This window comes from Oncorhynchus mykiss, chromosome 5, assembly GCF_013265735.2.
Source record: "Oncorhynchus mykiss isolate Arlee chromosome 5, USDA_OmykA_1.1, whole genome shotgun sequence".
Lineage (NCBI taxonomy): Eukaryota > Metazoa > Chordata > Actinopteri > Salmoniformes > Salmonidae > Oncorhynchus > Oncorhynchus mykiss.
Genome location: NC_048569.1, coordinates 19,486,659 through 19,509,909, shown reverse-complemented (window position 1 = coordinate 19,509,909; position 23,251 = coordinate 19,486,659). Strand labels below are relative to the sequence as shown.

General features: G+C 40.5%; 2 protein-coding genes across 2 annotated transcripts in view; one reads left to right on the top strand and one right to left on the bottom strand.

Moving 5' to 3' along the window:
• Positions 1 to 2,187, top strand: part of LOC110523384 (tetratricopeptide repeat protein 33) — a 52,032-nt gene extending 49,845 nt beyond the window's left edge. The window contains exon 5 of the transcript XR_005051678.1: positions 2,117 to 2,187. The gene's annotated coding sequence lies outside the window, so the exon portion shown is untranslated. The remainder of the gene's footprint in view (positions 1 to 2,116) is intronic.
• LOC110523383 (prostaglandin E2 receptor EP4 subtype) lies at positions 845 to 10,306 on the bottom strand. The gene is made up of 2 exons (XM_021602045.2): positions 8,950 to 10,306; positions 845 to 3,709 (listed from the first exon to the last, which is right to left on the bottom strand). The coding sequence occupies exons 1-2, from the start codon at positions 9,730 to 9,732 to the stop codon at positions 3,077 to 3,079; spliced, it is 1,416 nt and encodes a 471-aa protein (XP_021457720.2). The 5' UTR covers positions 9,733 to 10,306; the 3' UTR covers positions 845 to 3,076.
• Positions 10,307 to 23,251: the final 12,945 nt, after the last annotated feature.

The window sequence follows — 23,251 nt, the reverse complement described above, 5'->3', positions numbered from 1 at the left end:
CATTTAAAGTGTAAATCATTTGCCACCCTCACATGTTTTGTCATAAAGGTGCTGTAGTTGAGAAATTACATTTCTTTATTATTGATTAGAGGCATATTAACTGTAAAACACCTGAAAATGCTGCTTCCTTCTGAATAAAATGCAGCAAAGCATATGTAGCCAACCTAAACCAGTCTTTACGGCTGACCTGATGAACCACATTAGGATGAAGGATGGTGACTGCTATTGATCAATGATCTGTAGCCTCTGTCAGATTAATCCTGTAATCAGTATTTATGTTTATTTTTAGTGCCATCAGTGGGCTGGACTGATTGATAACTTATTTGTTCAGAAGCTTTGATCAGGTAGTCAGGTTACCAGGTCAGTCGTAAAGACTGGGTCAGGTTGGCTGCATGTGTTTTCCTGTGGCCTGCTTACGACCTTCCTCATCGAGCTCTGTGGGTATTTCGTTCTACTTCTCATAGCCATAACCGCTTTAGGCAAATACTGCTTATTGATAATAATCTCAGTCAAAGTTGTTGTGAGTTTAGGTCATCAGTAAAACGCTGGTTCAGGTTGATTGTATTTTGCACAGTCCAATATGACCCTCCTTCACCATCAAGCCCTGAGGGAGTTTCTCTACTTCAGAAGGAGTGTGGACAGGACTTGAAACATGGAGCTGTTGAGGGGCAGCCAGAGTTTCAATCTAGCGTACTTCTCATGGCCATATAGTAGCTTGATGCAATGTTTGGTTAGCCTGGTAGTAATGAGATGTCAGTCAAATTTGTCGTGAGGGGGTGCAATCATAGGAGTGCAATATCGTAATGTTGCTCGGTGTCTGAACAGATAGACTTGTGTGAGCTGGTTCATTTTAAACTTTGAAATCCTTAATTTAATATTTTAAACTTAGAAACATACTGTATCTCTTTTCTTTAGCCACATTAAAAGCAAAGCATCCAAAAGCACATTTCAGTTCACTGATATCATTTAATTGGGGGAAAGTAATGCCATGCACCTATAAAGTGTAATTTGAACAAAAGACAACAGCAATGTAAATCCCCTTTGTTATTTCAACCATACAAGCTGTAGGATCTTAATTTGATCACTCTTTTGCGCCGCAGGAAATGCATAGAATCTTTGTGATTTACATCAATTCACTGAACACGCACACTAACACATGGTTATATTAATAATATTCCACTTTTTATGTAGCCTCGTTTTGACCAACTAATAGCCTAACCATTGATTAGGCAACATTATGGACTAAACGTCCAAATCCTGTTGCTGCAGGATTATTTTTCTGCGACAATACAGGTCAAATGAAGATCCTATCTGTACAAGCTCAGTACAAGTAACAGAGTCAAATGCATGGAATTATATGCTCAATAGTCTTGCTGGATTTTTATACTTCATCTTCTCCACAACAATTATTGTCCTTCATTAGAGAAATTACATTTCTTTATTATTGATTAGAGGCATATTAACTGTAAAACACCTGAAAATGCTGCTTCCTTCTGAATAAAATGCAGCAAAGTATATGTAGCCAACCTAAACCAGTCTTTACGGCTGACCTGATGAACCACATTAGGATGAAGGATGGTGACTGCTCATCGAGCTCTGTGGGTATTACCAGTCATTTGTGTTAATCTTAAATCAATAAAAAGATGTTAACAGAAAGGAAAATAGCACAAAGGTCTTCCTCCTGTCAACAGGCGGTGAGGTCCTTCCAGGTAGCGGTCCACCTGTGTCCGTCAGAGCGCCCCCTCTGGTCGGATGACCTGGCGTGGGCGCGGCAGCTGCTGCAGCAGAGACGGACGGCCCAGAACCAGACCCAGCGGGAGGAGGAGGCCCAACGGGATGTCCTGAACCCTCCAGAGCTCCAGCAGGACTACGACTTTGAGTCAGACGAGGTGGTGGTGGCCTGCGCTGCCGTAGCCGAGAGACAGAGACGCTATGAGGAACTGAAGAGGACAGTCGTGGTTGTCGACGCTGAGGGGAATTCTAGGGAGATACCTGTGGAGGAGGCGGGGTCAGGGGACATACCCTCTTCATCACAGGATCAGTTGGTCAAAGCACGGGGACTATGATCTGTCTCTAAGGACTTATGGGCTAGAATGGATCTTATGGACTGAAATGGGTGTTTTGTTTGTTTTTGTTGTTTTGACTCCTTAGTCTTTTGTATGGGATTATATGCTCAATAGTTTTGCTGTATTTTTATACTTCAGGCATTGTTTTGAAACTGCCAAGTCAACCAATATGATACAATTGTTTGCAAATGTTGAAATATAACATACAATTTCAATCCATTTTGTAGCAATTTGACATGGATACAAACTAGCTAGACCTTCTCACAGAGAAGAAACATATTTTTTCTTTCTGAAATAATTTGATGTTATGGGACACAATTCACATTGTAGCCTCAGGATTATACAGTGTATCACAACAATTGTATTGGTGGAGGCCAGTGGTAAGTAGTGGTCCTCGCTATCTGGGATTGTTGGGATGTCCCTACCCCTTTGTAGTTTAAAATGTTACGGTCATGATTAGGTAAATGTTCTGGTTTAGTTAGGGTTTAGGGGGTGTGGAAGTCCCAAGGATCTCAGATAGCACTATGATAGCATGGTAGCATTTAGTGCCTTTCAGTGGGTTTGAGTTTTTGAAAAGTGCAATGAAATCTCCTTGTCTTTATAAAGGTGAAATTACATTTTATGTTCATTACTGATGTGTGTGCTGGTATATGTTTATATTGGTATTCTTGTAATAAGAATGTGACATATATAATAGATCCAATATATGATCTATGTAAATAGATCCAATCTCATACAATCCACATTGGCACCATGTGACATTTTGACCGAACCCTAAACAGGACCTCATGCTTCAGCTAGGAGCATCACTGATGAACTAAACCAACTCCCAGTCTTATTTGCTTCATGTAGTTGTTGTTATAAGAGTACAAACATGACACAGGGAAACATTTTCCTTATGAGTTTAACCCTTCAGAAGTCCCAACCTTTAAGGCTATTAGATGTCCTTTTTCCCCACTGTGACTTTTCTGTGTTATCCGCCACTCTTGTGGAGTTTGTGTTTGTGTCCGTCAGATGCATTTCTCCTGTAAGTTCAGTGTCTCGTCTGTAAACGTCACATGTAGAGTCTTGTCTTTTCTGACCGATGGCACCCTGTTCAGAGGTGAAGGATCAACTGTCCCATCTGTCCTCATTGATATACTGGGGCCTAAAGTGCCCTTTTTGGAATCATTTTGCATCCCCTTCCCCCCTGGTGTCTGTTGGTCCTGTAGCAGGGAGCACTCCACAGCCGGGGGGCTGGGTCTTCCCTCTCCCCCTGTCCCTGTCCCTCTAGACCCCCCCCCGGTCCCCTCCGGCAAATAAAGAAACGTCTGTGAAGTACTGATGACCTCCCTCAGCTCGCGGGACACCAGCGACGGCGAATCCCGGGATACGATGGACGAATTCGGATGACCTTCACCTCCGCAGCGAAATTGACCCCTGACCCCTGAGCCCCGCCCCCGGGAGCCCATACGGCAGAACAGACACTTGATCTTTTCCACCAGCTTCAGCAGGACAGTCTTCCTCAGCAGGATGTAGATCCAGGGATCCAGGATAGGGTTGATGGAGGCAATGCGGATGGCGTGGAGATCTGGGTTCTTCTCCAGGGGAGTTGAATGGGCATCGAACGCAACCATAGACAGCTGGTTCACAAACACTCGCAGCTGAGGGAGGAAAGAAAGGATAGGGACAGGGTTGGAGGGTTATTGGTTATTCAGTGTATTTTTGAGGATGGTGTACCTTTAAAGCTTCAATAGGTCTGTTCAATAGGATTCCCATATTGAATCCTGTTGTGCTATCCTAATTGAATCCTATTGAAGTAGCTTTCCAACCTGCTTATATCTGCACATGTGAATATCATTAGCCTAAACCTACATAGCTGTTATTTGTTATATTATTGTTGCGCAAGAAAAACCTACATAAATACATGACAAACTATCATGGTTGCTATGAAAGCAAAGCTATTTGACTATGGCGTTGTGCGTGTTGGCATAAGATGAGCATGGCATGGGCAGTAGAGCGTACTGTAGCTAGCAGCACTAGTATCTGCCCGGCAGACAGTGGCACAGAAGCCTGGGCAGAGAGCTAATGAAAACACAACCCCACCCCCAGGTTAATCATCAATCATATGAACGTCGCTGGCTATTGGCTATCACCAAGGTCCAATCAACAACCTATCTCAGACAACGTCAAAGTAAGTGAAGTGAAATAACTGTCAGGCACATGGTTAGTTATGACTATATGATAAGATAAGATTATATGGGTGACTCCCTCGGGTTGTTCCTGGAAAATACAGTGGGAGAGAGAACTCTGGTACACTGATTATAGAACCGCAGTCTTCTTCAAATATAAATGTCTGCCTTTCAGTTTATGTTTTTGAAGCTTGCAGGATGAACTGTCTAGTGACTCTGTCCTTAGCTCTCAGTCAAAGCATGGGGACGACATTTAGAACTCAATATCTCATTATAGACTACAGGTTCTTCAGACCTTAAGCCCTCAGTTCATCTTTTCAGTGTTTTTGAAGCTTGCCGGATGAAATGTACTGTCTCTAGTGGGTATGTCTTTACATGTAACTAACTCTCAAATGTGGCATGGGGACGGTTTATAGAACACTATATATCATTGATCCTTTTCAGTGCCTTGCTGTTCATTTGTTCATTTTCTCTGTGGAGTGTTTTTGAGCTTGCAGGATGTACTTTCTCTAGTCACTGTCCTTACAGTATCCTCTTGTAACTACCATGCAGTGCATGGGAACAGGATGGCTTATAGGACTCTGTACAGAGGACAGAGCTCAGTGGAAATGTTTGACACTGGCCGAGCAGCAGACGGACAGGTTTTTGCTCTTACTGCGTCCGTATGTCCAGTTGATCTTGTCTCCATGGGAGAGCTTTTAACTAATAAACTCCATATCTGTTTCCCTGTATAACAAGTATACACAGACAGAATAATCCACTGATGACATCTGGGGCCAGTTGAACCAGTTGGACGTGACAGTCAGGGATATCGTTTAAGATTGATGTCGAAATTGGACATCTATCCATGTCCTGAGGATGACGCGAAATGCCTCCAAAACCGTCCATATAGGGGAACAGTGAGTGCTATTACCATCAAGAAGGATTAAATGGGTCATCCACACCCAGAAATAAAATCATGTCAATTTGGTGAAAGCCTATGTTCTATCAGTAGGTAAAATAACAATTTTCACCCATGATTTAACTTCTAAGTGGTTCGCTTGTGAAAATCAGGAAATTGTGTTGGAACGTGTCATAGATACATAATTCTAGTCACTGGAGATAGGGGATAACACACGATCACATTTCATAACGCTTTTAAAACAATTCCTTGCACTCCAAATCAGCCAATATATGGTATAGGCATACTGTCTAGAACACGTCCATCCGTCTATATCGTCATGACTAAGTATCCATTTCGCTGATATGTGCTCATGCTAAACAGTGCACCTAATTATTCAACTAGGTTTCTCCTTCAAGTACAATGTTGCAATGCGCCATGTCTATGGGAAACAAATTTTACAGAATGAATGGAGAAACGCCCCACCCAACTGACTGTCGACCCATGGCATTCACGCTGTCATGCTGCGTCGCGCGGTTGCTAAGCTAATCGTCACGTGGTTTTCCATCTCCTCAAAATGATCTCTGTGGAAAAGCAGCACAACTCAGAAATGTAATTTATAGCTCAGTACCAGAGACGAACTGCAAGTTGAACTCAGTGAGATAAACTCCAAAATTGACAGTGCAATTTGTTTAAGCGATTTTACAGCTATTTAGCTACTTCACATGCTGATATTGACTTTGGTATTATTGTGTTTAGCTATGTTTTCTAGCTAGCTACTTTGCTAGCCAGCCAGCCAGCCCAGAGCGAGAGAAAGAGAGAGAACGTTGCATTGTGAGTTTTGTAGTAAAAGATTTTGCATATGTTTCTACAAACCTTGTTGTAACAACAAAAATGAAACATTTGTTCACAAAAAATATTGTTTTCACATATTAGTGTTGTTTAACACTGTTAATAAAAATAATTAGTGGGTTTGGGTGAATTATACCTTTAAGGTTTTACTAGGGCATTTTGGATGGTTGTGGACACTGTTTTTTTTGGTTTTAGTTTTAAAACCCTATCCAAAACCTTAACCCTTACCTTAACCATCCGGAATGAATGTCTAAACTTAACCCTTAAAACCCTCTTTGATGTAAAGTCCCCTGTTTTGTGGACCTACGTGGTTCTGGTACCGGTTCTGACCGTAATTTTCACGTTTAAATCGATATGTGGACACCATAGATCGAACTGGCTGGCATTGAGCGGTAGCCCTGATTCTCATGGACACAGTAGTATGTATTTTCTGCCTTAACAAGCAGGATGTGAAATCTGACACCACTTGACGATGGGATATCCCACCTACCATTTAATTCGCTCTTCCAACAATCCCTACATCACAGCCACTAACAATACATATGCCTGGAATCCTTACATCTTAACACAGCAGGAGAGTGGTTTTATCACTGTAGCACATTGAGATCATTTTATAGCCAATAATCTAAAATAATTAATAGATTTTAAACAAAAAACACTTTCTGTTTGTTATAGATCAACATGATTAATATGAAATGGAAGGTGAGTTCCTAACGAGTTCAGGAAGCCAAGCTAGAGCTCTGTGAGACATTCGCAGCGATGGGGGCAGACATTTTGATTGAGAGAGACGTTTCGAAAATATGCACATTTTCTCTAACATTAAACATACAAATATGCATTTTACAGTTATAAGGAAGGTTACATCTTATAGTTAGTTGCTTTATAAATTGATTATACTATATTTTGAAAAAATACAACCAATTCCAAGCCTCATTCTTAACATTTTTTTTAAATAATAATTATTTTTTACCCTTTCTTGAAGTATGCAGCATTATTAGTTATTGTTTATGGTCCTCTCATAATAAATAATTATTTTGGGGGATTACGTAGATTACATTTTCGATTACATTTGGTTACATTTAAGATATTTGAAATTTGAGATTTGGAGAAATGGAACAATACAGGACCAACAAAACCCTTTGAAAATGTAAGTTTGGAAACACTTCTACGTTTGACATTTGGAGAACGTGGATGAATGTCTATTTCTGCAGTGAGACTGTGAGAGCTTGTTGGTATTATTTATTTATTTATTTATCTTAAGGTTGGTCGTAGCTACGTCTGACTTTATGATCACAATTTACACCTGTTGCAAGTCATCCAACCATTATAATAAATGTAAAGCAAACTAGATGATTATTTTAGCACCATTTTCATTAGGACAGTGCCATCGCGCAGCTTTGAGACCGACATGGGGACTCATCTGGATGAATAAATCAATGTCAGATTTTTGTTTTTACTAAATCTCTGTCTACTACTATTTTCTATAAGTATCATGATGAAAATAGTCCCAGTCGGGGAACTGCGCTGCCACATTTTTTGGAACCAAGAATTAAGAGAACAGATGATCGTATGGGACAATATACAAACGTTTTTAAGAATGGTAATTGGGAAAAAAAGAAAATTGTATTTAGCAAATGTATTTATTGGTTGTCTTAATTTTGATAAGAGCTATTCAAATGTTATCAATTGAATGTTATTCAACCAATTTCAAGGTTCCCACTTTTCACAGACATCAATTCAAGGTCTATTCCACATTGGTTCAACGTAATTTGTGGAAACCATGTTGATTCAACCATATGCTCAGTGGGTTGTGTCATTTGATTTTGGGTGGGTTCGCTAGAAATTCTAGAGAAAAAAAATGGTGTCCCCAGAAATTCTGGCCCACAAAAAATGTGGTCCCTAGTTAAAATGTGGAATATCACCACTACCTTACGCACTTCCCACATAGAAGGGCTTACGCCTAGGTGGTGCAACGGTATACTTCTTAGTACCATTTGCATTTCTCAAGGTGGTTAGAGGTGTGGTTATGCACGTACGCACACGGGGTGCACACACGCACGTACACGCACAAAAAGCATGTATTAGCCTGTCTTTCTTATATTTGTGCTAAATCAGCCCATAGAGGGCTGAAGTATTTGCATAGCCTACCTGTTATATATTCTCTAATATTAGATCTTATTAACCCAAGGGCTTCTCTTTCTTATAGTCAGTCCTTGTCTTTTTGGTGACTGGCTTCTAAAGAGAAAAACAACAACAACAAAATCTAATGGTGGAATGAGCTTCCCCCTGAGGCAGAGTCCCTGCCAATCTAAAAAAAAAAAGTGCTGACTGCGGATAACTTCTTTATTGAGAGAAAATGTACTATTGTGATATGTGGTTGTCTCACCTAGCTATCCGAATGCACTAACTGTAAGTCACTCTGGATAAGAGTGTCTGCTAAATGACTAAAATTGAAATGGAGAAGGTAGATGAATAGATAAATTATATTTATTTGTTCATATTTTTCTCAAAGTAAGGAAATATTTATAACGCAAGTGTGCCAGAAATTGACATTAGAGGTAATATTCTGAATAGGCCTAACAACACATCAGCAGACAACCGGCTGAACAATAACAGCAATAACACTTTAATAACACAAGAATTAAGCCTATTCAATTCCTTTATTCGATTGGGAGGGCATTTAGGGTCTCATTTTGGGCATATTCCCTCCAATTTTCAATGCGTATGCTGATGCGTAAAGGTGTTACAACAAATAATGACGTCACACAAACCAGAACGCACTATGCTTTGTATTAACGTTTGCATTTATTAGACAACCCATACTTGTGTCGTGTCTTTTAATTGCACGGTACCAGGTTATCCATTCCTGCACAGTTCGCACACACAACGAGAGATACAAAAGTGAGACCAAAATGTTTGCGCAACTTCAAATCAATCAAAATATTGCAATAGTTATTCGGCAAGGCGTCAAATCACTTACCACTAAAGGTATGGAGCAGATGAGAACCACCACAGAGGTAGCGATGAGCAGAATGACCATCTGGATCTCTGCGCCGGCCATGCGTTGGAAGCTCCGTCTGCGCCTGAGGACAGCTATGCGACCTCCCTGTTCCGTACCCAGCGATGTCCTGCGGATGAACCGCCTGTGCATCATAATCAGCGCCCCGCACACCAGTACGTTGCATATGACCGTGGTGAGGATGAGGAAAGAGCTCACCCCGGCATACATATAGGAGAAGGCAGCGTGCGTGGAGTCGTTAGTCCGCCAGTCGATGAAGCACCAGGTCTCTGGGAACTGCTTTTTCACCTTACCGAGTCCCATGGCAGGCAGCGCGCAGAACAGCACGTTGGAGATGTAGATTCCCGCAAGCGTCAACGCAGCAAGTCTTTGGTCCACGTAATGGTTGTAGAAATATGCATGATTTATGGCCAAGTATCTCTCTATGGACATGGCACAGATAATGCTGAGGCCGACCAGAAAGAAGAAGAGAAGGATGAAGCCGGAGTACTGACACAGTGACTCTCCTCCCGGCCACTTCCCTTGCACACGGGTGGCGATGGTGACGGGGCTGGCCAGCAGCGTGCCCAAAAGGTCGGTCACTGCAAGCCCACACACCAGCGTGTAGAAGGTGGTCTCCTTCTGTTCTTTCCGAGACTTTCGGAGCACCACGATGGCGATAACATTCCCCACCACTCCTAAAATAAACATAATCACCGGAATAGTAGGCTCTCGGGGCCCATCTTTTATCGTGCCGTTATTCATACCTGTCACAATTCTCTCACAATTTCTTTGTGGAATTAAATAGTCACTTCTTCACCAGTGTCCTCCTCTCCCAATCCGTTTGCATGTTATTACCCTTTCCGTAGGTGCGCGCTCTCCAAGTCGTTCAATAACACGCAAAACCATACTTCCCCAATTTCCATTATTTTAACTAACCGTTACACACTTGAATAACAGCTCAAACGAATGTCTCCGTGTTTGAATGTACATGCTCCTCTCTTTAGTTAGTCACAAACGTTTGTTTATTTTTACAATCCGAAGTGTTTCTGTCCCAGACGTGCTGCACACCGCGAGGCCCACATAGACATTGACAAGGGAAGTTTTTGCTCGGAGCTTGTGTTCAACTCCTCCTTCGTCTTCGCTGCCCTCACTGTGCGTTTTGAATTAGAAGCTTCACACTGTGGTGTAGCCTAGCACCCTATGCAATGCAGCAGACGTCTCTACGTCAGAAATGTATTTGAAACCAGGAAACCACACCATGCGTATTTTCCCCCCGTCTACAGGTGACTTCAAATAGGCATAATGACTAACTGTTAGCACTATTTCATTTAGGGGTTATTTTCTGACATTATTGCATTCCAACCATTGATCTTGATTACCCAGGAGCCCAGTCTTGTACAATGGAGCAGTTTTATAAAATGGTTCTTGTTCCTCTTATTTGCATTGCGCACACCCATAATAAATCATGTTATAAATGCCTGCAACGTTTGCAGTTTCCATGTGAGTTATTAGAGGTAGGCTATAGAGTAAAAAAATAATAGTGTTTTAAGTTACCCTTGACATGTCACTCCTGAACTGTAAAAGGCGTAAGAATGTGAATGCATAAAGCGGGTCAGATAAAACCAAAAGTCCTCCAATGGGATCTTAGCCTTCACTATCTGGTTACACATCTACCTGTTTATTAGCTTATTATTTTTAATATATAACATCAGCTATAAGGTGATGAACTGACTCTGACTTGGTACTTAATGTTGAAAGTTATGTCTGCAAACAAGAGTGGAAGAGTTAATGCGCAATAATTGTCCCATGACGAAAAACACGGTGTTTAATTGAGGTTCATGATTTCGATCGTCCATCACCGCCCGATGAACCTCAGTTTTTATGATGGATGGTGCGGGTAATAGTGTGTGTATAACCTGTAACCGCTCCGTTCTATCACCTGCTCATGTAACAGTATAACTTTAGACCGTACCCTCGCCCATACCCGGGCGCGAACCAGGGACCCTCTGCACACATCAACAACAGTCACCCACGAAGCATCGTTACCCATCGCCCCACAAAAACCGCGGCCCTTGCAGAGCAAGTTAGCGCACCACCGCTAACTAAGCTAGCGTTTCACATCCGTTACTCTCATCACCTGCTCTATCAGCACCAGAGAGCAGAACACCCGGAAATCTGCTTCAAATGTACACTATTTTTTATCCGGCTAATTATTTGCAACACAGACTGTAACGGGAATTCTATAATCCTGTAAACGTTCAGATACTCGCTCTGTTGATTTTGTTAATACGTGTCTGTCTGACAGGTTAAAGGGGAGTGAAGGGGGAGAGGGAGAGAGAAGCTTAATCCCAAATCACCCCCAAGGCGTTCACGAGCGCCTCCGCCATTTGTACAAGTGTCCAAAAGCAGAGGGAATATTTGTATTTTGATTTATTATGGATCGCCATTAGCTGCTGCCAAAGCAGCAGTAACTCTTCCTGGGGTCCAGCAAAAAATTAAGGCAGTAATACACATTATAATAACATGTTTAAACATTAAAATAGATTTCACAACAGATTTCATAATACATTAAGTGTGTGCCCTCCAGCCACTACTCTACTACTACACAAAATGCAGGTGTACATGTGTATAGTTTGTATGTTATGTGTGTTTGTATGTGTGTGTTTGTATGTGTGTGTTTGTACCTGTGTGTGTGACTCTTCACAGTCCTCCCTGTTCCATAAGGCATATTTTTATCATTTAAAAAAATCTGATTTATTGCCTGCGTGAGTTACTTGATGTGGAATAGAGTTCCATGTATCCATTGCTCTATGTAGTACTGTGCGCCTCCCATACTCTGTTCTGGACTTAGAGACTGTGAAGAGACCTCTGGTGACATGTCTTGGGGGGTGTGCATAGGAGTCCGAGCTGTGTGCTAGTAGTTTAAACAGACAGCTTAGTGCATTCAACATGTCCATACTTCTCTACTTTGAGCCATGAGAGATCGACATGCATATAATGTTAGCTCTACGTGTACATTTAAGGGCCAGCCGTCCCTCTTTGTGGCACCTGTCCACATGTCTGGGCCGTAGTCCAGGTGCGACAAAACTAGGGCCTGTAGGACCTGCCTTGTTGATATTGTTGTTAAGAAGGCAGAGTAGCGCATTATTATGGACAGAGTTCTACCCATCTTAGCTACTGTTGCATCGTTATGTTTTGACCATAACAGTTTTACAATCCGGGGTTACTCCAAACTCCTCAACTTGCTCTATTTCCACATTATTTATTACAAGATTTAATTGAGGTTTAGGGTTTAGTGAATAATTTGTCCCAAACACAATGCTTTTAGTTTTCGAAATATTTAGGACTAACTTATTTCTTGCTAACCATTCTGAAACGGACTGCAGCTCTTTGTTAAGTGTTGCAGTGATTTTTAAATGTAATTTTTTTACCCTGTTTTTCTCCCCAATTTTGTGATATCCAATTGCGAGTTTGTCTCATTGCTGCAACTCTCCAATCGACTCGGGAGAGGACGAAGGTCGAGTCATGCGTCCTCCCAAAACATGACCCGCCAAACCGCAACACCCACCCGCTTAAGCCAGCTGCACCAATGTGTTGGAGGAAACACTGTTCAACTGATAACCGAAGTCAGGCTGCAGGCGCCCGGCCTGCCACAAGGAATTGCTAGAGCGCGATGAGCCAAGTAAAGTCCCCTGGCCAAATCCTCCCCTAACCCGGACAACGCTACCCGAATTGTGCTCCACCCTATGGGTCTCCAGGTCACGACCGGTTGTGACACAGCCTGGGTTAGAACCTGGGAGGCCCAGTGTTGCATTTATTTCACTCGCTGTAATAGCTGACGTGTATAGTGTTAAGTCATCAGCATACATAGACACACAGGCTTTACTCAGAACCAGTGGCAGGTCATTAGTAAAGATTTTAAAAAGAAAGGGGCCTAGACAGCTGCCCTGGGGAATGCCTGATTCTACCTGGATTATGTTGGAGAGGCTACCATTAAGAAACACCCTCTGTGTTATGTTAGTCTCTCAATCCACAACATAGCAGGCAGTGTAAAGCTATACTATTTTCCAGCAGCATGCAATGATCAAAAGATCAAAAGTCTAACAAAACCACTCCCACAATCTTTTTATTATAATTTTCTCTCTGCCAATCAACATTCATTTGTGTAAGTGAGGAGCATGTTGAACATCTGTTGTTAATGTATTTACTGTAAAATAGCATTGTATCTGGTCAAACATAATTTTTTTCAAAAGTTTACAAAGGGTTGGTAACAGGCTGATTGGTCGGCTATTTGAGCCAGTAAAGGGTGCTTTACTATTCTTGGGTAGTGACTTTTGCTTCCCTCCAGGCCTGAGGGCACACACTTTTTTTAAAACTTAGATTGAAGAGATGGCAAAAAGAAGTGGCAATATCGTCCGCTATCATCCTCAGTATTTCTCATCCAAGTTGTCAGAACCAGGTGGCTTGTCATTGTTGATAGACAACAATACTTTTTTCACCTCTTCCACACTCACTACGGAATTCAAATTTACAATGCTTGTCTTTCATAATTTGGTCAGTTATACTTCTATGTGTAGGTTCGGCGTTTGTTGCTGGCATGTCATGCCTAAATTTGCCAATCTTGTCAATTTAAAAAATCATTAACCTCTAGTGACACCCCATCCCGTGAACGGGACCGTTGTCATCATCTGACACTAATTAGCATAACGCAACGGACATAAATCTTCCTAGAAAATATTCCTATTCATGAAAATCACAAGTGAAATATATTGGAACACAGCTTAGCCTTTTGTTAATCACCCTGTCATCTCAGATTTTCAAAATATGCTTTACAGCCAAAGCTAGACAAGCATTTGTGTAAGTTTATCGATAGCCTAGCATAGCATTATGCCCTGCTAGCAGCAGGCAACCTTGTCACGAAAATCAGAAAAGCAATCAAATTAAATCGTTTACCTTTGATGAACTTCAGATGGTTTCACTCACGAGACTCCCAGGTAGATAGCCAAAGTACATTTTTTCCCAAAATATTATTTTTGTAGGCAAAATAGCTCCGTTTGTTCTTCACGTTTGGCTGAGAAATCGACCGGAAATTGCGGTCACGACAACGCCAAAAAATATTCCAAATTAGCTCCATAATATCGACAGAAACATGGCAAACGTTGTTTAGAATCAATCCTCAAGGTGTTTTTCAAATATCTATTCGATAATATATCAACCGGGACAATTGGTTTCTCAGTAGAAGCGATTGGAAAAATGGCTACCTCTGTACTTTACGGAGATTTTCTCCGGGAGCATCATGTGACCACTTGCGCAATGTAGCCCCCTACGGCTATTCTTCAACATAAATGCGTAAAACTACGTCACAATGCTGTAGACACCTTGGGGAATATGTAGAAAGCGTAAGCTGGTTGATGGCACATTCACAGCTCAATAGGGACTCATTGGAACGCAGCGCTTTCAAAATATGGGGCACTTCCGGATTGGATTTTTCTCAGGCTTTCGCCTGCAACATCAGTTCTGTTATACTCACAGACAATATCTTTACAGTTTTGGAAATGTTAGCGTGTTTTCTATCCAAAGCTGTCAATTATATGCATATTCTAGCATCTTGTCCTGGTAAAATATCCCGTTTAAAACGGGAACGGTTTTTTTTTTCAAAAAAAAAAGTAGTTCGCAATATCCGTGGGTTTTGTGATGAATGAGCCATCTGATTCAATGAATGATGCAGCTGAGTTGACCTTTTTGCCCAAAATTTTATTTAAGGTGCTCCAAAGATTTTTACTATCATTCTTTTTTATCATTTATCTTTGTTTCATATGTATAGTTTCTTCTTATTTTTGTTCTGTTTAGTCACATGGTTTCTCAATTTGCAGTAGGTTTGCCAATCGGTTGTGCAGTCAAACTTTTTTGCCATTCCTTTTTTCCTCATCCCTCTCAACTTTAACATTTTTCAATTCCTTATCAATCCATGGGGATTCAACAGCATTCAACAAAATTTTTACAGTAATTTTCTTAACGGGTGCATGTTTATTAGTAACTGGATTAAACAATTTCATAAATGTGTCAAGCGCAGCGTCTGGTTGCTCCTCATTACACACCACAGACCTCAAATATTCTTTACATAGCCAACATAGGAATCACTACAAAACCTCTTGTAGGACCTCTAATACACTATATTCTTTAGCCTTTAGAACTTTGGTTTTCCTAGATACAGTGGGGCAAAAAATATTTAGTCAGCCACCAATTGGGCAAGTTCTCCCACTTAAAAAGATGAGAGAGGCCTGTAATTTTCATCATAGGTACACTTCAACTATGACAGACAAAATGAGAAAAAAAATCCAGAAAATCACATTGTAGGATTTTTAATGAATTTATTTGCAAATTATGGTGGAAAATAAGTATTTGGTCACCTACAAACAAGCAAGATTTCTGGCTCTCACAGACCTGTAACTTCTTCTTTAAGAGGCTCCTCTGTCCTCCACTCGTTACCTGTATTAATGGCACCTGTTTGAACTTGTTATCAGTATAAAAGACAACTGTCCACAACCTCAAACAGTCACACTCCAAACTCCACTATGGCCAAGACCAAAGAGCTGTCAAAGGACACCAGAAACAAAATTGTAGACCTGCACCAGGCTGGGAAGACTGAATCTGCAATAGGTAAGCAGCTTGGTTTGAAGAAATCAACTGTGGGAGCAATTATTAGGAAATGGAAGACATACAAGACCACTGATAATCTCCCTCGATCTGGGGCTCCACGCAAGATCTCACCCCGTGGGGTCAAAATGATCACAAGAACGGTGAGCAAAAATCCCAGAACCACACGGGGGGACCTAGTGAATGACCTGCAGAGAGCTGGGACCAAAGTAACAAAGCCTACCATCATTAACACACTACGCCGCCAGGGACTCAAATCCTGCAGTGACAGACGTGTCCCCCTGCTTAAAACTTGTTGAGGATAGGGGGCAGTGTTTTCAGTTTGGATGAATTGCGTGCCCATAGTGATCTGCATCCTACTCTGTCCTAGATTGCTAATATATGCATATTATTATTACTATTGGATAGAAAACACTCTGAAGTTTCTAAAACTGTTTGAATTATGTGCATATAACAGAACTCATAGGGCAGGCAATTTTCCAAACAAGAAGTGAAATTCTGAATGTGGGTCAACTTTGACGTCATCGCCCTTCCTTTCCCAACAAGATATGGATCTGGTAGCACTTCCTACGCCTTCCACTACATGTCCTCATTCAGTAGAACGTGGAATGCAGCTTTTGGTGTGAACTTTGACCGAACGGGAGGGGAAATAGTCACTGTCCCGACAGAATGCCATTTTCCTGTGGCGCATTTCTCTGTGGGTGCCACCGTCGTTCCATTTGGCTGCAGCTGAAAACGTATGATCCAGTTGGAATGTTATTGGATATATATGATAATAACATCCTGAAGATTGATTCTGTACTTAGTTTGACCAGTTTATTCGACCTGGAATATATATTTTTGAAGTTTTCGTGCGAGTTGTCCTGGACCAGCTTCAGCTTTTGGGCACGTGAGCTGAAAGTGGTAGCAAATGCAGCTAATTGGACACTAATTATGGAACAAAACAATGATTTATTGTGGAACTAGGACTCCTTGCACTGCATTCTGATGAAAGATGATCAAAGGTAAGGGAATATTTATGATGTAATTTCGTATTTCTGTTGACTCCAACATGGCGGAGAAATACTTTTACGTCTGAGCGCTGTCTCAGATTATTGCATGGTAGGCTTTTTCCGTAACGTTTTTAAAAAATCTGACACAGTGGTTGCATTAAGAACCAGTGTGTCTTTAATTATATGTAGAACATGTATCTTTAGTCAAAGTTTATGATGAGTATTTCTGTTATCTGGCGTAGCTTTCTATAATTCCTCCGGATATTTTGGAGGCATTTCTGAACACGGCGTCAATGTAAACATAGATTTGTGGATATAAATATGCATATTATCGAACAAAACATGAATGTATTGTGTAACATGTCATATGAGTGTCATCTGATGAAGATTTTCAAAAGGTTAGTGATTCATTTTTATCTCTAATCCTGCTTTTGTGACTCTATCTTTGGCTGGAATAAATGGCTGCGTTTTTCCTTTGATTTGGTGGTGGTCTAACATAAATATATGCTCTGTTTTCGCTGTAAAACATTTTAAAAATCGGACATGATGGGTAGATGAACAAGATGTTTATCTTTCATTTGAGGTATTGGACATGTTAATGTGTGAAAGTTAAATATTTCTAAAGAATATTTTTGAATTCCCTGCGCTACCTTTTCAGCTGAATGGGGGGGGGGGTTCCCCTCAGGGAACGCCTTGCCATATTAAGCCAGTACATGTCCAGGCCCGTCTGAAGTTTGCTAGAGAGCATTTAGATGATCCAGAAGAAGATTGGGAGAATGTCATATGGTCAGATGAAACCAAAATATAACTTTTTGGTAAAAACTCAATGAATGGGGCCATGTATCGTGAGATTGAGTGAAAACCTCCTTCCATCAGCAAGGGCATTGAAGATGAAACGTGGCTGGGTCTTTCAGCATGACAATGATCCCAAACACACCGCCCGGGCAACGAAGGAGTGGCTTCGTAAGAAGCATTTCAAGGTCCTGGAGTGGCCTAGCCAGTCTCCAAATCTCAACCCCATAGAAAATCTTTGGAGGGAGTTGAAAGTCCGTGTTGCCCAGCAACAGCCCCAAAACATCACTGCTCTAGAGGAGATCTGCATGGAGGAATGGGCCAAAATACCAGCAACAGTGTGTGAAAACCTTGTGAAGACTTACAGAAAACGTTTGACCTCTGTCATTGCCAACAAAGGGTATATAACATGTCATTGCCAACAAAGGGTATATAACAAAGTATTGAGATAAACTTTTGTTATTGACCAAATACTTATGTTCCACCATAATTTGCAAATAAATTCATTAAAATCCTACAATGTGATTTTCTGGATTTTTTCTTCTCATTTTGTCTGTCATACTTGAAGTGTACCTATGATGAAAATTACAGACCTCTCTCATGTTTTTAAGTGGGAGAACTTGCACAATTGGTGACTGACTAAATACTTTTTTGCCCCACTGTATATACTGTATTCTATGCCATTCTACGGTATCTTAATCATTTAATAATGTTTACGTATCTGGTATTACTCATCTCATATGTATATATTTTTTCTATACTATTCTACGGAATCTCATTCATTTAATAATGTTTACATATCTTGCATTACAAATCTCATATGTATATGCTGTATTCTATACTATTCTTCTGTATCTTAGCCACTTAATGTTTACATATCTTGCATTTCTCATCTCATATGGATATACTGTTTTCTATACTATACTATTCTAGTCCGTTCCGCTCTGAGTCCGTTCGCTCATCTATATGTATGTAGTCTTATTTCATTCCAACTTAGATTTATGTGTATTGGTTATATGTTGTGCAATTTGTTAGATATTACCACACTGTCGGAGCTAGAAGCACAAGCATTTAGCTACACCCGCAATAACATCTGTTGATGTGTATGTGTCCAATACAATTTGATTTCATTTGAATTAGTGGACTGAACTTGGGATCCACACACACACACACACACACACACACACACACACACACACACACACACACACACACACACACACACACACACACACACACACACACACACACACACACACACACACACACACACACACACACACACACACACACACACGCACACAGTAGGTGTAGAATTCCCATTAGAGTTATTATTGTGAGCAGCATTAACCTTAACTGTCCTGCAGCACCATCGTCTATCTCTTTAGCTACATAGTAAATGTACCGTACAGATAGCAGCTCATTTCCTCATTCTACACAGCATGCCTATTCAGCAACATTAGATACCTCTTACATGATTCACTATTATGAGCAATGAGTAAGGGTGCCATTAGAAATGATTTATCAATTCCCATATTCAAAGCATTTCCATGCAAGGGTTAGTGTATAGAGGTTTCATTATAATGGTTGTCGTTTGCCTTTTCTGAGTCACAATGTCAACCTTAGTTCAGCACTGTAGATTTTGATCATTGAGGAACATCTAAGACATCTGTTCATAAAATGTATACTTTTTGGTGTGATGTTCAAGCTATAGGATGCTGTATAAAGATTACGGAAAGAGCACAGTCTAGATATGTTTGACAAAACATTGTGTTTACTCTATGTGTGGCAACAATGGAATGGTTTTTCTAAGGATTAGTGGGGAATGTTGAGTGCAAATTTCTCAATATCATGACAAAGCAAGAAAAACAAGATCATAAGACCTGAGTCTGTATATTTAACTAGTGACTGTTGAACACACATTGAGGGCCAGATTTAAGTTTCAAAGATTGCATAGTTGTTTCCCAGTGGGGATAAAATAACCAAAAATAAACCTTGAACATTACACTGTTTTCATTCAAACCTTACCTTACATAATCCTCCTCTTATCCTTTTTGTGAGCCTTTAGTAATCTGTTTAATTTCCTCTGGAAAAAACAAGTGCAAACTTTGCACCCAATTATTAGTCAATCTGACCCTACCTCGTCTGACTTGACAGGATCTGTCATCTGATGTAAAAGTGTCATATGAGAGTTTCCCAAAAATGTAAAAGTGCACTTGCACTAAGATCATCTGTCCATTGGTAGGTAATGAACCAAACAATGAACATAATGCTAAATATCATCTTTAAGTTTCGAGGAATTAGTCACAGTTCAGTTAATTATTTGTGTTGTCTCAAAGAGCATACACAAACCTATTTACAGTGTGAATGGTAAGCAACCATTATCATCGACAAATATCTCCAGTTTTGGTATCTGTGGTAAAACATCATTGTAAATAATCTTTTTTTTGATTGACATATGACTACGTAGTTGAGGTGAATAAAACAAGCCATTTAATGTATTACACTATTGAAAAACCTGAAAAAATGTTCTAGATGAACCACTGAATGTACTTCCCGAAACGGAACCGAAACCTGTGTGGTTTAAACTGAAGACGGGGGCTACACAGTTTCCAGCAGCACTCTGGTTCAGTCTCAGTCTCCATTGTAGATATACAATAGATAGATGGGACATCCCCCTCTGAAGCACTATTTGTCTGAAAATCTAACTGCCATTTTTTATTAGCAACTTTTTTATTTTAAGCACAATTAGCATAGCATCCGTCAAAATAGAAGCTATATCATACTGTGATAAAATACAAAATATAGACGTGTGTTTCTGGATGCTATATATCTATAATGTCAAAGAGCGAACCGCAGCAGCACTCAGTGTCAACGGGAAGTTCACTGGGGTGGTAAACATCTCGACTTGTGTCCCAAATGGCACCCTATTCCCTTTATATTACTTTTCACCAGGGCCCATAGTGAATAGGGTGTTAGTTGGGATGCTACCCATAAGCTGGGTTTTACCACATAAAGCACAAATACTTTTATAGTGTTGCAACCTTTCCTGTACTGTATGACACTGTTTCCACATGATATCCTGCATGTCACTACTGAATGTCTACTGTATTTCTTAGTTTATTTATACACATAACAGGTGTTTGATGCTTTGCATGGTGTTTTACTGCAAACAGAAGAACACCATGGTTATAGGCCTACTGTCACGCCCTGACCTTTATTATTTTTGGTTAGGTCAGGGTGTGACGAGGGTGGTTTGTTTAGTTTTGTATTGTCTAGGGGTTTATATGTTTATGGTTGCCTAGATTGGTTCTCAATCAGAGGCAGCTGTTTATCGTTGTCTCTGATTGGGGACCATATTTAGGTAGCCATATTCCTTGGGTAGTTTGTGGGTTCTTATTCTATGTTTAGTTGCCTGTCTGCACTAGCCATATTAGCTTCATGTTTTGTTGTTTTGTATAGTTTGTTCAGTGTTCTTTCTTTATTAAAGAAGTATGTACGCTTACCACGCTGCGCCTTGGTCTCCTCCATATGACAACCGTGACACCTACTGACGAAGCACCTTCTCTCTTACAAAAACATCTGTCTTTCTGATTGGAAACAAGGGTGTGATTTGTAAAACGCAATTCTCTGTGGTGCGTTTGAATTTAATGGAACGTTGTTTTCCTCAATATAACATATAGCTGATATCTAATGGGAACCCAGGTTATTGGAAATAATCATCTGTTTCATTGTCTTCACTCTCCGTTTCAATCCGTAGGCCTATAACACTGTGTGAACTTTATGCTCAAAGGATGTTAGTCACTGTGCAAGTATGGTACACTCTGTTTGAATCAAATAAAGTTCCATTTTGTTTTTAACAAAAAACAGCTGCAAGAGGGACAATATTTAGATGTTTGTTTCAGCCTTGGTCAGGATGTTGACAGTGCGTTGGTAAGGAACAAATAAAACAAACATACTAATATCCTATTCAGGCAAGTTTATTTATTTAAGATTATTGGTATTTTAGGGTTGATGTGAAGGTAAATTGGCATAGAGATGTAACCAAAACTATCACACGCAGAGAAGGCAATGAGTAAGTAATGAGAATTATTACAATATGTGAAGGAAAATGCAGTACATTATAACAACTTCCTCACCAACACGCTCAGTGACCTGTCCTCTTCCTCTTTTTCTCATGTAAGACATCCTGTCACTGAAGTTAATGGCTAGAGACGAAATCAATGAACAGTGTCAAGTGTTAGCTAAGTGATTGATGGTGGTCCTCTGTAGCTCAGTTGGTAGAGCATGGCACTTGCAACACCAACATAGTGGGGCGGCAGGTAGCCTAGTGGTTAGAGTGTTGGGCCAGTAACCGATCGAATCCCTAAACTGACAAGGTGAAAATTCGGCCCCAGAACAAGGCTGTTAACCCACTGTTCCTAGGCCATCATTGTAAATAAGAATTTGTTCTTAACCTCTCCTCTCTGACTTGCCTAGTTAAATAAAGGTTAAATAACAAATAATAAATAAATAGTGGGTTCAATTCCCGGGACCACCCATACATAAAGAAAATTCCATGCCTAAGTCACTTTGAAGAAAAGTGTCTGCTAAATGGTATATTATAATGTTAAATAGTGTACATCCATTACAACACAACATCTTCTCAGTATTTATGAACAAGCTACAGTAGAATGGCAATTACTAATGTAATTAGAGGCTTCTTACTCATCAAACTCGTGTATAGCCATGGTCTTATTATAATATTCTCATCAGTGACAGAAGCTTTCGATATAAAAATCAACCATAATGTGTCGTAATCTACAGTTACAGTTTAAATACTTTGGGGGCTATTCTATTCCTGATGACTAGCAGACACTAGCTCTCCATTCAACTTTGAAATGGGTTTTAAAGAATCTTACCAGCTTGAGAGGGATGGAATGGTCTAAGCTAAGGCCACATGAGTCATCGCAACACAGTGGTGTAGAACCAACCCAACCACACTCCCAACCACTCACAAAGCATGGCATCCTACTTGACTGTTGCAGCATTCTTCCGCTCAAAGGATGTTTGTGTATTCCCTGATGCAGAATTAGAAGTTAATCCAATAATTAGGGATGTTTTAAGGATGTCACAAGAGTTCTTAAACATGCTGTGAGTTAGTTTGAACTGTGTCCATTTAGTTAGGGCGCGATCCAAAGCATTTGGGAGCTGTTATGTCCAACATTTCCTCATGGTTTAAAAGTGATATTCTATTTATTGGTGTTTTCAATTTGTATATAGTTGTTAGAAGTGAAAGAGTTGTGTTACAATATCTCTATCATCACAGCTCAACATAAAAACCATGGAATGGAATGTGACATGTGACATGTATGAAGTTCCCCTGATTAGGTTTCCAGGGCACACATTATGCAGATCCAAGACAAACGTGACTTGAGTGATCGAACACGGAAGATTGAATTAGTGAAGAAATGCTGTTAGACTATAAAATAAGAAAATGCTTCAGAACGCCCCAATCCGAGCCTGGGAAAGTCTGAGAAATTGTTTAAATCCCCAGGGAGCTTTCCACAGTAATCCCCCTCTCGGTTCTCCACACCGGTTGGTCCCGTTGGTGTCACCCAGGTCATGTGACAAAGGCGCTGACCTCAGTTTCTCTGAGCTGGTCTGACCCGCCTCCACAAAGCATCTTATTGGTTGTTGAAGGACACACACCTTTCCTGTAATGACTGTCCTCAGACTGTTCAGATTTGTCCCTTCCCTGGTAGATAGATTACTTGTATTAGGGGAACCCCAAGGGCCACTAACACAAAGTTAAATAATGCCTGTCTATACTCATTTTTCCATTTGTGTATGTGTGCGTC

Excerpts from the sequence above, each read along its gene's own strand:
- LOC110523383 (XM_021602045.2), bottom strand. The coding sequence starts at position 9,732 with ATGAATAACGGCACGATAAAAGATGGGCCCCGAGAGCCTACTATTCCG. Across the intron at positions 3,710-8,949 it reads TCTGCTCCATACCTTTAGTG|CTGCGAGTGTTTGTGAACCA; the intron begins GTAAGTGATTTG and ends TTCCTCCCTCAG.